Source organism: Pezoporus flaviventris, unplaced genomic scaffold (genome assembly GCF_033815535.1).
Source record: "Pezoporus flaviventris isolate CSIRO_AGI_PZ_B2104156 unplaced genomic scaffold, CSIRO_AGI_Pfla_v1 ptg000086l, whole genome shotgun sequence".
NCBI classification, from domain to species: Eukaryota; Metazoa; Chordata; class Aves; order Psittaciformes; family Psittacidae; genus Pezoporus; species Pezoporus flaviventris.
In genome coordinates this window covers 593,363-609,980 of record NW_026892634.1, presented here as the reverse complement: position 1 = coordinate 609,980, position 16,618 = coordinate 593,363, and the positions used below count along the sequence as shown (strand labels likewise).

At 42.1% G+C, this 16,618-nt stretch overlaps 1 protein-coding gene across 2 annotated transcripts in view; it reads left to right on the top strand.

Moving 5' to 3' along the window:
* ADAMTS19 (ADAM metallopeptidase with thrombospondin type 1 motif 19) overlaps window positions 1-16,618 on the top strand; it is a 149,924-nt gene that overhangs the window by 128,931 nt on the left and 4,375 nt on the right. For both annotated transcript variants that reach the window (XM_061475659.1, XM_061475658.1), the window contains exon 22: window positions 16,438-16,615. In XM_061475659.1, coding sequence (XP_061331643.1) covers window positions 16,438-16,615 — 178 coding nt within the window. The remainder of the gene's footprint in view (window positions 1-16,437; window positions 16,616-16,618) is intronic.

The window sequence follows — 16,618 nt, the reverse complement described above, 5'->3', positions numbered from 1 at the left end:
CAGTTTTTCTACTAATAAAGCAGTTAGAGTCATTATCTGGAAATCCATTTTCTTCCACTGAATAATGTATTTAGACATTTTGAAGAAATAATTACCTGGTGAAAGTTTTATAGATAGTTATAAGTTTGGGTTTGGCTTTTTTTTTTTTTTTTACTTAATTTTCTCTGTTTTGCTTTTAAGGTTCAAAACCAGTGACTTGTTATGTGGGATCACATGGGGTACACTGATCTCAAAGTGGGGGAAAGGATCTTTGCACAGGAGATAGCAGGGCTCATTCATAGAGCTTTAAACCAGATTTGAAAGGGAAAAGGGATAAAACCAGGCTCACTAGAGATAAGCCTGAGGGAAGCATGTCAATATTTGAGGGATGGTGAAGGACAAGGTCCTTCGGCCTGCCACCTCAGAAAAGGCAGGGGATGGAGATCTATACGGCAGCAAAGACATAAGGGTTATTGATGTGTTAGAAACTGTGGAAGCACCTGAGAATGGTCATGTAGGAATTAGAGCTTCTTCCCCCCAAAAATGGAAGGATCAACAGCCCAGGTGAAGTTCATCTATACCAGTGCATGCCACATAGGTAACAAACAAGAGGAGCTGGAAGGCATTGTGTCCAGGAGGTTCCTGATGTGTGTCGAAGATAACTTCCTGACACAGTTGATGAGTGAGCCAGCTAGGGAAGGCATCCTGCTTCCCTGTTGTTTGTGAACAGAGAAAGACTTATGGATGATGTGTTTGTTGGGGGCTGACTTGGGCATAGCAGTCACAAAATCATGGTTTTCACTTCTTGGAGAAGAAAGGAGGGGGTCGGCAGAACTGCAACCTTGGACTTGCAGAGGGCAGACTTTGGCCTCTTCAGGAGCCTGTTTGACAGGCTTCCTTAGGAGGCAGTCCTGAAGGGCAAAAAAGTCCAGGAAATCTGGATATTCTTCAAAAACGAAATCTTAAAGACACAGGAGCAGGCTGTCCCCATGTGCTGAAAGATGAACCAACTGGCTGAGCTGAACAGAGAGATTTGGCTGGAACTCAGGGGAAAAAATGAGAGTTTATGACCTTTGGAAGAAGGGGCAGGCAGTTCAGGAGGACTACAGGGATGTAAGGTTATTCAGGGAGAAAATCAGAAGGGCCAAAGACCAACTAGACCAACTAGAACTGCCATGAAAGACAATAAAAATGTTTCTTTAAATACAATAACAACAAAAGGAGGGCTAAGGAGAATCTCCATCTTTTATTGCATGTGGGGGGAAACACAGTGAGAAAGATGACAAAAAGGCTTAAGTATTTGATGCCTTCTTTGCCTCATTCTTTAGTAGTAAGACCAGATGTTCTTGGGACAGCCAGGCCCCTGAGCCAGAAGACGGGGACAGGAGGCAGAATTAAACCCCTATAGTCCAAGGAGAAATGGTCAGCGAACCTGATACACCACTTAGACACACACAGGTCTATAAGGCCAAATGAGATCCACCCAAGGGTGTAGAGAGAGTGGTGGAAGTGGACACTGAGTCATTTCCAGTCACTTAGCAGCAGTCCTGGCTAACCAGGGAGCTCCCATCTGACTGGAGTTAGCAAATGTGATGCCCATGTACCAGGGCCAGAAGGATGATCCAGGGAGCTAAAGGCCAGTCAGTCTGACCTTGGTGCTGGGGAAGATTACGGAGCAGATTATCTTTAGTGCTGTCACACACATGTACAGGACAACCAGGTGATCAAGCCAAGTCAGCACAGGGCACAGGCTTATGAAAGAAGCTTGACTAACCTGATCTTCTATGACAAGGTAACCTTATGCTTGACTAACCTGATCTTCTATGACAAGGTAACCCGCTTAGTAGATGACGTAAAGAGTGTACCTAGACAACAATAAAGCTTCAGTAAGCTTTTGACCCTCTTTACCACAGCATTCTCCTGGAGAAACTGTCTGCTTGTGGCTTCATATACAGGTGTAAAAAAACTGACTGGATGGCCAAGACCAAAGACTGGTAGTGAATGGAATAAAATCCAACTGGTAGCCAGTCACAAGCTCAGTACTGGGCCAGTTCTGTTTAATATCTTTATCAATTATCTGATTGAGGAGATCAAGGGCACCCTCAGTGAGTTTGTGGATGACACCAAGTTGGGTAGGAGTGTTGAACTGCTGGAGGACAGGAAGGCTCTGCGGAGGAATCTGTACAGGCTGCATCGATGGGCAGTGGCCAATGGTATGAGGTTCAACAAGGCAAAGTGCAGGGTCCTGCACTTGAGCCACAACAACCCCATGCAATGCTACAGGCTTGGGGAAGAGTGACTGGAAAGCTGGTCGGTGGAAAAGGACCTAGGAGTGCTGATTAATGGAGCTGAAAATGATCCAGCTTGTGCCCAGTCAGCCAAGAAGGCCAATGACATCTTGGCCTGTATCAGCAATAGTGTGGCCAGCAGGGTTCATCCCTGCTGTGCTGGGCACTGGTGAGGCCGCATCTCAAATCTTGTGTTCAGTTCTGGGCCCCTTGCTACAAGAAGGTGAAAGAGGTAAGATTAAGCTGAAAGAGGTAAGATTAAGCTGAATTTTAATTAGAAGGCTTTAAGCAACCTAGTCTAGTGGAATGTGCCCATGCCTATGGCAGGGGGATTGTAACTAGATGGTCTATAATGTCTCTTCCAACCTATGCCATTCTATCATTTCCCGTTGTCCTGTATCTTGTTATCTGGGAGAAGAGACCAATACTCACCTTACTACAACCTCTTTTCAGGGAGTTGTAGAGAATGATAAGTTCTCCCATAAGACGCCTTTGTTCTATGCTAAACAGCCCTATTTCCCGTAGCCCTTTACCAGATTTGTTACTGTTCATTGAACATGCTCCAGCACCTCAATGTCTTTCTTCATTATAGAATCATCATGAAATGGTTTGGGTTGGAAGGATCATCTAGTTCCAAGGAGGGACACCTACCACTAGAACAGGTTGCTCCAAGGCCCATTCAGCCTGGCCTTGAACGCTTCCAGGGATGGGGCAGCCACAGCTTCTCTGGGCAACCTGTGCCAGTGTCTCACCACCCTCACAGTGAAGATTTTTTTCCTAATATCTCATATACATCTCCTCTCTTTCAGTTTAAAGTCATTTCCCCTTCTGTCACTACATCCTCTTGTAAGAAGTCCTTCTCCAGATTTCTTGTGTGCCCCGCTTAAGTACTGGAAGGCTGCTTTAAGGTCTCCCCTGAGCCTTCTCCAGGCTGAACAAGCCCAACACTTGATCCTGTCTTCATCTTCATGGCCTCAAGTTGCACTAGGGGAGGTTTAGATTGGATATTAGGAGGAGTTTCTTCACCAAAAGGGCTGTCAAGCATTGGAACAGGCTGCCCAGGGAAATGATGGAGTCACCATCTGTGAAGGTATTTAAAAGATGTGTAGATGTGGCATTTAGGGGCATGGTTTAATGGTGGACATGGCATTGCTAGGTTAATGTTTGGGGTTGATGATCTTAAACGTCTTCCCCAACCTGAATTGATTCTATGACTGTATCATGGTATTTCATTAAAAAAAAAAAGAAAAAAAAATGTCCTTGGGGTTCAGTTTCTTCATAAACTCTCAACTTGTTGTTTGGGCCTTTTTAATATCTTCCATATCCATTTAGCTGACTTACCGGCTATCACTTCAGATCTTAATGATTTAAAATTTGGTAGATATAGTGAAGGGAAGTAAATTCATTGTTAGGGATGAGCTCTATTATTTAAGAGCTCATCTTAAATCACTTATAAGAGTACTGGAAAAACTTGAGAGTGCATGGTGTTCTTTGAAGGCAAACTATTTTATGTGATAGAAAAAAAGCTTTTTGACATATGTTTGTTTGATTTCTGGAAGGCAAATAGATAAACTAGTAGAAATTGTCAAGAGGAAAGGAAGAGGGTTCTTGGAGGGCTTTCCACCCCCCCCTCCTATGACATTTGCTTTATGTCCTTAAGGGTTTTTTCAAATTGCCTTTTCATTAGAAATGCCATAATCCCTTAATTTTGTTTTTGTGATGATGAACTGTGCTTTTCCCTGGAAGGTTTTCTACAGAACAGCAGGTCAGCATTGTGATACATGCTAACGTTAAATTATTAATGAGCTAAGAGTTCATTTTCATCAGTCCAGAATGACATACTCAACTAATTTCATTGAAAAGATAAAGGTAATTTTGAGGTTGTCAAATCTAACCGCTTCCAGATTCCTGTCTGTTTGATCAATGGAATAATAATGGAATCCATAATCAATGGAAAGTCATCTGCCAAAATACCATGCAGTGGTATCTCGGATATGAAAGTGTGAGATATAATAATCACTAAACACTAATGGCAGCAATATATACAGTATGACATACAAAGTTTGGGCAGTATTGAGTTTAATCCACTGTGTATCCTCTTACAGAGTTACAAGTTCCATCTGTACAACCAATTTTATCACATGGCTCTAACAAGTAATTTTTTTCTTCACGTTTCTTTGCTGACATACTTTGAAAGTAACATACATCCTTAGTAAAACCTTTAGTATCTTCAGAATTGATAAAATATCCATAACAACATTGAAAACAAGACATAGTTCTGTAAAACTGCTGTTGGGTGGAGTTGTTTCTTTCCTTGGCGGGAGGGTAAAGATCCTAAAGAAATGGTGCTTGGTTTGCTTTCACTTCTTAGAGTATCACAACTGTCACAGATCTGTATTATTTAACAACAACAAAAAAACAAAAAGTTGAATATTTGATTTCAGCTTTATTTTTATTTCCTTTAGAAACCATGAAGGAGAAACACAGTTCACAGAACTGGGAAAATACAAGCTAGGGCTTCACATCATTGAGGAGCATTGGAAGAATTTTATGATTGCCCTATAGATCTATAAATTGTAATGGTCTTCAGTTAGAGTATATCACATTTAAGCTTAAGCAAGGATACATATTTTGCTGGGCATCTTTACCTGAAAAAAAGAGGTAGCACTGTAGTGGTGAAACTTTGACTTGAGTTTTGGAAGAATTGCCTAACTTTTTTTTTTTCAGTTTGGTTGGTTTTTTTAAAATAGAAAAGCTAAGCTTGCCCTGCCATTTAAGAAATGTTCTTTGGGGATCTATTTGTATGTAATCAATAAGCCTGAAAATCTCCACTTTTTACTGTAGAATACTACAGCCGTGTAGAATGCTGATGGGTAAATGATCATTTGATCATTCACCAGCTTATTTTTGTAAAATCCACCCATGTTCTGATGTCAAATACTACATAACAAAGTGCTAAGGTCCTAAATAAGAATAAAGAACCGATTATTTTCAGATGGAGGCATGCTTAAAATGGTCTTAAAACTTGAATGTATTTATGTATTAAATATAGATTCTTAGAAATTATAAATACAAAATGGAAAATCATATGAAATTAAAGTACATCTGGAGCATATAGAGAAACATGGTTTCCTACGTCTATTACAGTCCTACAGTTTTTGTCCGTGCTTTGACATAGTTCATTAATGATGGAAGAAAAATGCTGATATCTGCCTTGATCTGGGGGTTTGGCAATTAGAGGCTTTAATATAGTCCATTATTTTTGTGGATCAGTATTCCAGGTTGTCATAAATGGCGTCTTTGCAGCTTAACGCTGAAGTTTTCAGGAACTTTTATCTTAGTAATTTTTTTTTAATAATATGGTGATAATCAGATTTCTGTTTGTAGAGGAAAAGAAAATATTAATCATAAAGGTTTTTAAGTCAGTATAAGGCTAGTGGCAGAATCCACCAGAAAAAAATGCCTTTACTATTTGCTAATTTTCTGGTTCCAGAGGGATCCAAATCTATTCTGTGGGCCCCCTTACAAAACTCTTTAGTCTTGCAAGAAATTTTCCCTTCAAAATTCAAGGGTATTCTACCTGTTCCTTACATAGTCCAGTAAGAAGTAGATGCTGTGTCAGCCTTCCCTGAGCTTGAGGACGCTCTTGTCCCACCAGTAGTTCTCCAAGCAGGCTTCCTAAGTGCACTTAAAAGTCCCCCTGTCCTAACAAAATAATTTCACTGGGACATCAAGATTTTTAAATCATTATGTGGGACACAACATTTCATCAGTTCATCCAAGAAGGAAATAGGGGAACTGAACCTGGGTTTCAAATACAAAGAGTTTGCTATTTCTGAGCTGAGACCAGTGAGTCTGCTGAGATTGAACCCTTTCAAACCCCAGTATTGACTCAGAGTAAATGAGTAATGACACTCTCAAGTACAGATTTTTATATACTGTCCGAGAAAGAAAATATTTTTTGTTTTTGTCTCATTAATAATCATATTTCACCGAATTCTACATGTCTTTCCTCAACCAAATTTTACTTGTAAACTTTCAGTTGCTTCTTGTCTTGTTACCAAAGGCAGTTTCACATCATCCACCAAAGAACTGAATTGTTCTGCATGGGAAGCTAACTAGGATTTCTCTTTTTTAAAACAAAAAAAAAAGAGAAAACAAAGGTCTAGATTCCTGATATAAAGTGATGAGAGTTTCCTTCACAGGATCCTTATCTCTAGACCAACTTGCCTAAGGTGAGCTGTGGCTCTGTCTGTCTCACTTTAAAGTCTTATGGTTTTGAACAGTTATTCAGTAGCAATTCTTGTAGAAAGAAGAGCTAGAAGGAAAAAGGGGGGAGAGTAAAAGAAATAAGGGCAACGCAAACTTGCTAAACTTAGGAGACCTACAGCAGAATTTTTTCAGCTAAGCTTAGGACCAGTTCTGAATTTTAAATTTGGCATACTGAGGTGTTGGGTGTGTCAGAATTGAAAGAGGCAGAAACACCTTCCTGGAAATGATGCATGGGAGAACTCAGACTCCATCTTAGGTTTGGATCCATTAGACCCTCTTTTTTTATTACTTATGCTATTCATAAATGCTTTTATTAAAAAAAAAAAGTGCTGAAATAAACTGCAGATTATTTGCTTTATTTAGGTAACCTTTAAGAATATTGCTAAATCCAGTACAAAATCTTCGTTGAAAACAGATGCACCTCTTTATATACTACCTGCCTTCAGAAGTAAAACTCATAAAAATACAAGTTGCAGAAAAAAGATTGCAAGCATGTCAGCAAATATGCATCCTGTCGCTCAATTCTGATTGCTTGCTATCCTTGTTTCACACTCACTTTATGAGAAGGTTGAAACTGCTTAAATGCTGGAACTGATGAACCTATACATAAATGATTAGGAATGCTTTACTAATAATTTCCAGTAGGACTCATCACTGAGTTTCGTTATGAGTACATCACTCTCCACTTTGAATGCTACTTAGACTTGTAAAACCTTTTTATTGAACAATCCCATTTATTCTTGAAAATAAATTGTCCAGGTCAATTCTGTTAATATTGTCACAGATTAGGTTTTTCACTGGGGATTGTATCAGCCTCAGCAGTGATTGCCTATTGTCTTGGCAGAAAGATGCATTTTGACCATTACTGTCTGCCAGTGACAATTTTTCCCTTAATTTAGGAATTCCTACTTCTTATGAAGGCCAGCTGGAAGCAGCTAATGCATTACAGCAACTTCCTCAGCTGTTGGCCCTGGGAATATGTATTCTCTCCAAAATATATATCTTTGGCAGGGAATAGAAAGAAGGAATCTTGGGTAACGGGTGTGCATGCCAAGTATAGGGATTGTTATATTTAACGCCTAGGTTTCTGTCCTTGAAATTATGTCTAGAAGAAGTTCAGAAGTAGGACAAAATTCAAACAGGGTGGATAGATTTTATTTGAAAGAAAGAAAAAATTTCAAAAAACATAGCTGTTAACTATATTTATCCAGGATTTTTTTGCAATCTTTAACAGGACTGTTTTACATGTCTTGCTGCTTGAACTGTTTTACAGTACCTTTAGGACTGTGTCCAAAATGCACAGATTAACAGCCTCATAAAAAAACCTCTGGCTGCGTATTAGAACATTTAGTCTAAACCTACAAACACAGTTGTCCTATGGGAATTTTTACTAATCAGCTATATGGCCTGAAAGTGTAGGTCATCTGAACAGTCAGGAGTAAAATGTAATTAACCATCAAACAGAAAGTATAGTTTATGCAAGAGTGACATCTGGGAGGTGGAGGGGGTAAGAATAATCATAGAATCATAGAATAGTTTGGGTTGGAAGGGATACTAAGGGTCACCTGGTTCCAAATCCCTGCCATGGGCGGAGACACCTTCCCTTAGACCAGGTTGCTCAAAGCCCCGTCCAACCTAGCCTTGAACACTGCCAAGTATGGGGCAGCTACAGCTTCTCTGATCTGCTGAATTGATGCAAGTTGCTACAGATTGGAGTGGGCATTTTCTGTAAATTTTATGTATGTAAACTTTATGTTTATATATAAAATCATGGAAAATACAAGCAGTTTTGACAGGCTGCTTTCTGATTAAATTCACTGCTTAATATGTAAAAATAAAAGTATTTTTTGTTTCCCGTAAGTTGAAAGCTTTGTTACAGTTCTGAACTTGAAAACTCCATAAGTGTACAGCAACTGTGCAGCTTTAGCTTCATACCACAAGTGCTACCTAAAATGTGACAGCTATACATCCAGTGAGAGGTATTTGCCTCAGGTTGAGTATTTTCAGTGAGAGAAAACCAAAAGTGAGGTAGCCTTAGGAGACAGTTTTGAAAGAATCTGCTTCAGCTAGAATGTACAGATGCATATGGAGTAAAATGACCATCAAAATGAGGGTTACTCTGAGTTGCATCTAACTGGTTTGCAGAGTTGAGGTGTCTCCTAGTGAAACTGGACCAAGTCCATAGTGCTGCAGAGTGAAAAAGAAAAATATGATGACTTTTATCCTCCAGTATTCAGTGACTGCTCTCAGTTATACCAGCAGTTGGCTGATGTGCATGCAGCACAAATTCAGGTTTAAGACCACTTCATGAAGATAAAGATATATCTCACTGTTTGTAGCTAGCAAATGCACTACTAAATGCCATACCTGAAGTGTCTTTTCCCTATTTCATACTACCTTGAATGTGAGATAATATAGATGTGGGCTTGGTTTTTTTTTTCTGTCTTCCAATCAATAGCATTCTCAATTCTGAAGTCAGACACTGCTGCTGATGATGATGTGCGAACTGGAAAGAACACAGCTTGACTGTCAGATTCACGGTTAATTTTAAAACACTAGTGGTTTGAAAAAACCTCTTTATTTGTAAACTGAGCAGGCTGGCTTTGACAGTTTTTATTGTAAATCACAGTGCAGTAGCCCTGCCTCTTCGCAGCACCAGCCCTGACTGGTTAAAAACCTGCCCCAGGGAGCGCGAGCGACCAGGAGCGCGGCGAACAGAGTGGGCAAACAGAGCAGGTCGAGGCAGTTTGCGTGGCCGTTCGAGCGGGCAGGCGAGCAGGATGGTGAACACTCGTCGTATGAGCAGGGCCCGGTCCGGGAGCTCTGCTCTGGCTGCCCCGGCGGTGGCCAGCGTAGGCACCCAGACAGAGCCGATGAGAGGGGAGTCTGCAGTGCAGAGCTCGGGGTGTAGAGAGTGCCTGCACTGGTCTGGTGAGGGGAGGGTGCACAATGGGCAGGGCTGCACTCGGTGCTCCCTGGTGGAGGTCCTCCTGCAGCAGGGCCTGAGCTGCGGAATGCTGTCAATAGGCTGCGAGATGTCAGGGAAGCTGAGAGGAAGCAGGAACCCTTGCTCCTGGCCTGAACTGTGCAGGGGCCTCGAGCTTCACCTCTAGCTCATGAAGGAAAGAAGGAGGCCGTTAACCTGGGAAGCTGGGAATTAGTGACAAAAAAAAAAAAAAAAAAAAGAAGAAAAAGGACAACCAAAAGCAAGGGGCTTCCCCCTAAATCCCCTGTCCCCACGCAGAACCGCTTTGCTGTCCTGCAGGGGGCTAATGAGGAAACGCACTCGAGCCAGAAACAGCCGGCTGATGCACTGGTAAAGAAGATCTCTACTGGTGCTGCCAGGAAAAAGCGGCGGGTCGTAGTAGTATGGGACTCTACACTGAAAGGGACAGAAGCACTCGTCTGTCTGCCTGACTCCGTCTCAAGGGAGGTGTGTTGCCTACTGGGGGCACGGATCAGGGATGTGGCAGAGAGGCTGCCTGCTCTAGTAAGTCCCACGGACTATTACCCACTCCGGGTGATACATGTGGGTGCTAGGGATATAGATAGTAGTAGCCTGGGGAACATAAAGAAGGACTACAGAGCCCTGGGAGAGGTGGTTAGGGGCTCTGGAGCTCAGGTGGTCTTTTCATCAATTCTCCAGGGTACAGGGGAGGACCTAAAAAAAGCTAGGAGGATTAACCAGGTTAATAACTGGTTAAAAGGGTGGTGTCATAGTCAGGGGTTTGGGTGTCTTGAACACGGGACCCAAGTTTGTAGGCCAGGTCTAGTGGGGACTGGTGGAGCTGGTCTGATAAAGAAAGGGAAGAGCAGCCTTGGTAGGAGGCTTGCCAGGCTGGTCAAGGAGGCTTTAAACTAGATGTGCTGGGGGAGGGGGGCATCATTCCATTCCAACACACCCAGTCAGTTGCCAGCACCTGTAATAAATGCTTGGAGCAATGTAGAGATATCCCAGCCGCTCCAGCCAATGAGCCAGCTTCAGTTGGAGCTTGGCTCAGATGCCTCTATGCAAATGCCCGTAGCATGGGGAACAAACAAGAGGAATTAGAGATGTGTGCACGTCTACGGGGGTATGATATAACAGGCATCACAGAAACATGGTGGGATGGCTCCTATGACTGGAGTGTTGGAATGGAAGGTTACAGGCTCTTTAGAAAAGAGAGGCCTGGCAGGCAGGGAGGGGGGGTTGCCCTTTATGTTAGGGATAGGCTGGAGAGTATGGAACTGTGTCTGGGGACAGGTGAGCAGTCCACAGAGAGTCTGTGGGTCAGGGTTAAAGGGAATATAGCTACGGGAGACATTACTGTGGGGATCTGTTACAGACCACCTGATCAAGGAGAACCTGTGGATGAAGCACTCTATAGACAGGTAGGAAAAGCCTCACGCTCACAGGCCCTTGTTCTCATGGGGGACTTCAACCACCCTGACATCTGTTGGAAGGACGGTACGGCCCGGCACAAGCAATCCAGGAGGTTCCTCGATTGTGTAGAAGACAACTTCCTTCTGCAAGTAATAGAGGAGCCAACAAGGAGAGGTGCCGTGCTTGACCTCGTGCTCACCAACAGGGAAGGGCTGGTTGGGAATGTGACGCTCCAGGGCAGTCTTGGATGCAGCGATCATGAGATGCTCGAATTTGAGATCCTCAGGACAGTGAGAAGAGCGTGCAGCAAGCTCACTGCCCTGGACTTCAAAAGAGCAGACTTTGGCCTCTTCATGAACCTGCTTCGGAAGGTTCCATGGGATACAGCCCTAGAGGGCAGGGGGGCCCAAGACTGTTGTTTGATATTCAAGGATCACCTGCTACAAGCTCAGGAGTGTTGCATCCCAACCAGAAGGAAGTGCAGCAGGAGGGCCAGGAGACCTGCTTGGATGGATAAGGAGCTCCTGAGGAAAATTCAAACAAAAAGAGAGGCTTATAATAAGTGGAAGCAAGGACAGGTGGCATGGGAAGAGTACGGGGATGTTGTCCGGGAAGCTAGGGACCAGGTTAGGAAAGCTAAGGCCCAGTTAGAATTAAACTTGGCTAGGGATGTGAAAGATAACAGGAAGGGATTCTACAGGTACATAGCAAATAAAAAACAGACTAGGGAGAATGTAGGCCCCCCTCAGGAAGCTCTCAGGAGAACTGGCTACACAGGATTTGGAGAAGGCTGAGGTTCTGAATGACTTCTTTGCCTCGGTCTTCACTGGCAAAGGCTCTGACCACACCACCCAAGTCTTGGAAGGCAGATGCAGGCACTGTGAGAATGAAGACCTTCAGCCCACTGTAGGAGATGAGCTGGTTCAAGACCATCTTAAAAATCTGAACGTGCACAAGTCCATGGGTCCTGATGAGATCCATCCGCAGGTCCTGAAGGAGCTGGCAAATGCAGTTGCTAAGCCGCTGTCCATCATATTTGAGAAATCATGGCAGACAGGTGAAGTTCCTGATGACTGGAAAAAGGGAAATATAACACCCATTTTCAAGAAGGGGAAAATGGATGACCCGGGGAATTACAGACCAGTCAGTCTCACCTCTGTGCCTGGCAAAATCTTGGAGCAGATTCTCCTGGAAGGCATGCTAAGGCACATGAAAAACAACAAGGTGCTTGGTGACAGACAGCATGGCTGCACTAAGGGGAAATCCTGCCTGACCAATATGGTGGCCTTCTATGATGGGGCTACGGATTTGATGGACAGGGGTAGAGCAGTTGATGTCATCTACCTGGACTTGTGCAAAGCGTTCAACACTGTCCCACACCACATCCTTGTCTCTAAATTGGAGAGACATCAATTTGATGGATGGACCACTCGGTGGATAAAGAACTGGCTGGATGGCCGCACTCAAAGAGTTGTGGTCAATGGCTCAATGTCCGGCTGGAGACCAGTAACGAGTGGTGTCCCTCAGGGATCGGTGTTGGGCCCGGTCTTGTTCAACATCTTTGTCCCTGACATGGGCACTGGGATTGAGTGCACCCTCAGCAAGTTTGCCAATGACACCAAGCTGTGTGGTTCGGTTGATACGCTGGAGGGAAGGAATGCCATCCAGAGGGACCTTGACACGCTTGTGAGGTGGGCTGATGCCAACCTCATGAAGTTTAACCATGCCAAGAGCAAGGTCCTACACCTGGGTCAGAGCAATCCCAGGCACAGCTACAGGTTGGGCAGAGAAGAGATTGAGAGCAGCCCTATGGAGAATGACTTGGGCATGTTTGTTGATGAGAAAATGAACATGGGCCGGCAGTGTGCGCTTGCCAACCGTATCCTGGGCTGCATCAAAAGGAGCGTGACCAGCAGGTGGAAGGAGGTGTTTCTGCCCCTCTACTCTGCTCTTGTGAGACTTCACCTGGAGTATTGTGTGCAGTTCTGGTGTCCTCAACATAAAAAGGACATGGAACTGTTGGAACAAGTCCAGAGAAGGGCCAAGAGGATGATCAGGGGACTGGAGCACCTCCCGTATGAAGGCAGGCTGAGAAAGTTGGGACTGTTGAGCCTGGAGAAGAGAAGGCTGCATGGAGACCTCATAGCAGCCTTCCAGTATCTGAAGGGGGCCTATAGGGATGCTGGGGAGGGACCCTTCATTAGAGACTGTAGTGATAGGACAAGGGGTAACAGGTTAGAACTTAAACAGGGGAAGTTTAGATTGGATATAAGGAGGAAATTCTTTCCTGTTAGGGTGGTGAGGCACTGGAATAGGTTGCCCAGGGAGATTGTGAATGCTCCATCCCTGGCAGTGTTCAAGACCAGGTTGGCCGAGGCCTTGGGTGATATGATTTAGCGTAGGGTGTCCCTGCCCACGGCAGGGGGGCTGGAACTGAATGATCTTAAGGTCCTTTCCAACCCTAATTATTCTATGATTCTATGACTTAATAAATGTTCTCAGTTTTCTACAATTAGAATAAATACAAAGTTAAAAATCAGTACATTTCTGTAAAAAAATCATGAAACAGGAGGTGAATTTCTTTATTAGCTGCCTTGCCACATATTTGCTATATGAACTAAGACGTTTTATTTTGTCATCATTTGGTGTCATTTTCTTCGTCTAAAGTTGGGATGTTAATAAGCAGATCATGCAAGACTAATATTAGTTGTTTGCAAGATGTATACATCGTGGAAAAGAAAACTTGTAATGCTTCACAGTGCTCTTTGAAATATCTCAAAAAGGACAGTATCAGCTCAGTCATTCAAGGAATGTTAATTCACCAATTACAATTTTAATACCAAAATCTTGCCAAATCCTGCACAGAAACTCAGGGGCTAATCACTGATCAGCTGAGAGACAGTCTGTTTGTTGCATATTGTCTCTGTTGCAGTCATGAGCAGCTTTCGGAGCAGAGTTTATTTTATAGAAGATGTGCCTGTTAGTATAGTGCTCTCCACAAAGGCATCTGCATCAAGCATAAATTGTCATGCATTATGAATTAGCAGATAAACCAGTGGAGCCTGTTTTGTCAGTAGAGGTCTAGCATTTTTAAATCCCATTTTCCCCTCCAGTACTCCTAATGGTGAGGTCACACCTGTTCATTTTAGGATAACCAAAGGTTAAGGACAAATACATTATTTTCAGGAAATCTGATGTACCAGATCCACCTGCCTGTCCTATTCTCTTTCTCTGTAACTGATAAAATATACATACATACTCCAAGCTCACACATGCTCTGACTTTGGTTAATAAACATGCAAGCTTTTTACTGAATGGAAAAAAGAAAAAACACAACACAATACTTTGTACAAAATCACTCTAAGTGAAGATCCTTATGATAATCTTTAAAAATTATCTTTGTCGCATTACTTTAAACATATTATCTTCAGCATATTACTTTCATATTTCCTTCATTCTCAGGTGTTGGATTTTTTAGGTTGCTTTGTTGGGGTTTTTTTGTTCTTCTTTTGTTTTGGGGGGGAGGTTATTTATTTATTTTTCTATTCCATTGTCTCACTTGCTATTACATTAAAATATTCCAAAGAGAAGCCTCTCTGAAATTATGGAGAGAGGAACCCAAGAAGTGGCTGCAATTTTGGCAAGATTATAGTCAATGTTCTGGCTGCTACTTGTCATTAAATTTAAGTATACATATTTGTGATTATATATATTTACCATTTGCATAATCTTGATCATTATAGGAAGTCAGATTATTTTTAGCTGTACCAGAAAAAGGCAGACAATTCAGAAAAAGAAGTTTCGTTCAGAGGCTTTTCCTCATGCCATTTAAGAGCAGTATACTAAATTCAAATTTGATGACAGACTTCTACTGTGAAAAGACTTCAGCTGGATTTCTCCTGTAAACAGCATATTTATTCATATGTTAAACTGTGGTTGCTATTGAATACAGAATTATGTATTCATAATTAAATATCTTTGCATGCCTTGGCTCATGCAGGCTGTATCTGATTAACTTTGCAAGAAATTATAGCTCTTTCTTGACTTTATGGAGTTATTACTGATATACATCACTGCAAAATCAAGTCTACTTGTTGTCTGTGTAGAATGCCACTGTTTGATTTCATGTGGTTACAAGTTGAACTATGCTTTGGGCCTTATTCAGTCCCTTGTGAAAACATCCTTCAAGTGTATATCCCAGTGTCTTATACCTTCCTTGGAGTGTCATGAGTCCAGAACACGTAAGTCTCACTTCTTTTGATGTATATATTTGGGTACAAGACATCTATTTACCATTTGGCATGCGTCCATGTAACAGTGTTTAAAATATCACTCAAAAGCACATAAATAAACAAAGCTAAAGGGTAAAAACCCCTTTAGTGTTTCCTACACTCAAAATTTTTCTTTCTTTGCAGAAAACTATACTTTTCCATCCCCACCTTGGGACACGATGGTTAGCAAACCTCTTTTGTTATAACACCCCCTCCTTGTTTTTCTCATTTCAGTATCTTTTCAGGTGTTACTTGAAGCCTCCAGAGGAAATGTATCTGAATATTTATGTAATTAAGATTTTTTAGATAAAAATATTTTCAGGATTATGTGGATGGTACCAGCATAAATGTTCAGACAGTGTTCATATCATTCATTGCAAGCAATTTATTACTATTTGAAGATGTCCCCTGTAGTAAATTTCTCCAAAACTTAATGAAATTTGTGAGTACTTGAGTCAAAATCATTAGCAGGTAGCAATTTGTAGTTAAAGTAATGGAACATATCAAGGGACACAAAAGTATTCAGGTCCTGTGAGATTTTGATCACAAAAGAACAGTGAAGGACAGTGATCATAAAATACAGTACGTATTTTGTTGGTTTGGAATAGGTTTTGTATGCATCTGTACAGCACTGTCCAAGTTTTCATTTTATATATTAAGTTCCTGTGATAGAATTTGAATGTTATCCCCATTACAGTGTTCAGCTGATACATTTTCTCATCTCATTCTCTGTGGCATCAAGATGAGAAGATTATTAAAGGCCAGTCAGTATGTGTCACGTATGTTTCATTTGTGGGATACACATGAAAATGTGAAGATGTGACATGAAGAGAGGAGGCATACACTGTTCAGTAGAAGGAGCACTTCTGCGCTAGCAGGAGTAATGGCTTAATTAAAAATGCTTCTCTCCACCAGTGTCACTGAGCATTATATTTTTTTCAGTCTCTTTCACCTCTAATAGTAAATTAGGATATAGCAGAACAGGACCTGCTCCTTTCAGGCACATTGCAATGTTTCGGTTTCATCATAGGTTCCACAGAATGGACTTTTACAGCTAAGGATGCTGGAATCAGTCCTTCAGTTAACATTTCCAAATTATTTCTGCTTTTTTACTTGATTTTCATATAGGTAATAGAATGGAAGCATAAATCTTGGAAAGCTGATAACAGAAGGAGCAGCTGTTGATTGCACCCAGTCTGGCATTTCACCTTTATGTTTACAGGCAATAACTTTCCAATGAATGTATGTCTTCTGTGTGTTCCAGTGCTCCATTACCTGTGGCAAAGGGATGCAGTCCCGAGTCATCCAGTGTATGCACAAGATCACAGGAAAGCATGGCAATGAATGCTTTTCCTCAGAAAAGCCTGCAGCCTACAGACCCTGTCAACTCCACCCCTGCAATGAGAAAATTAATGTTAACACAATAACATCACCCAGGTTAGGTA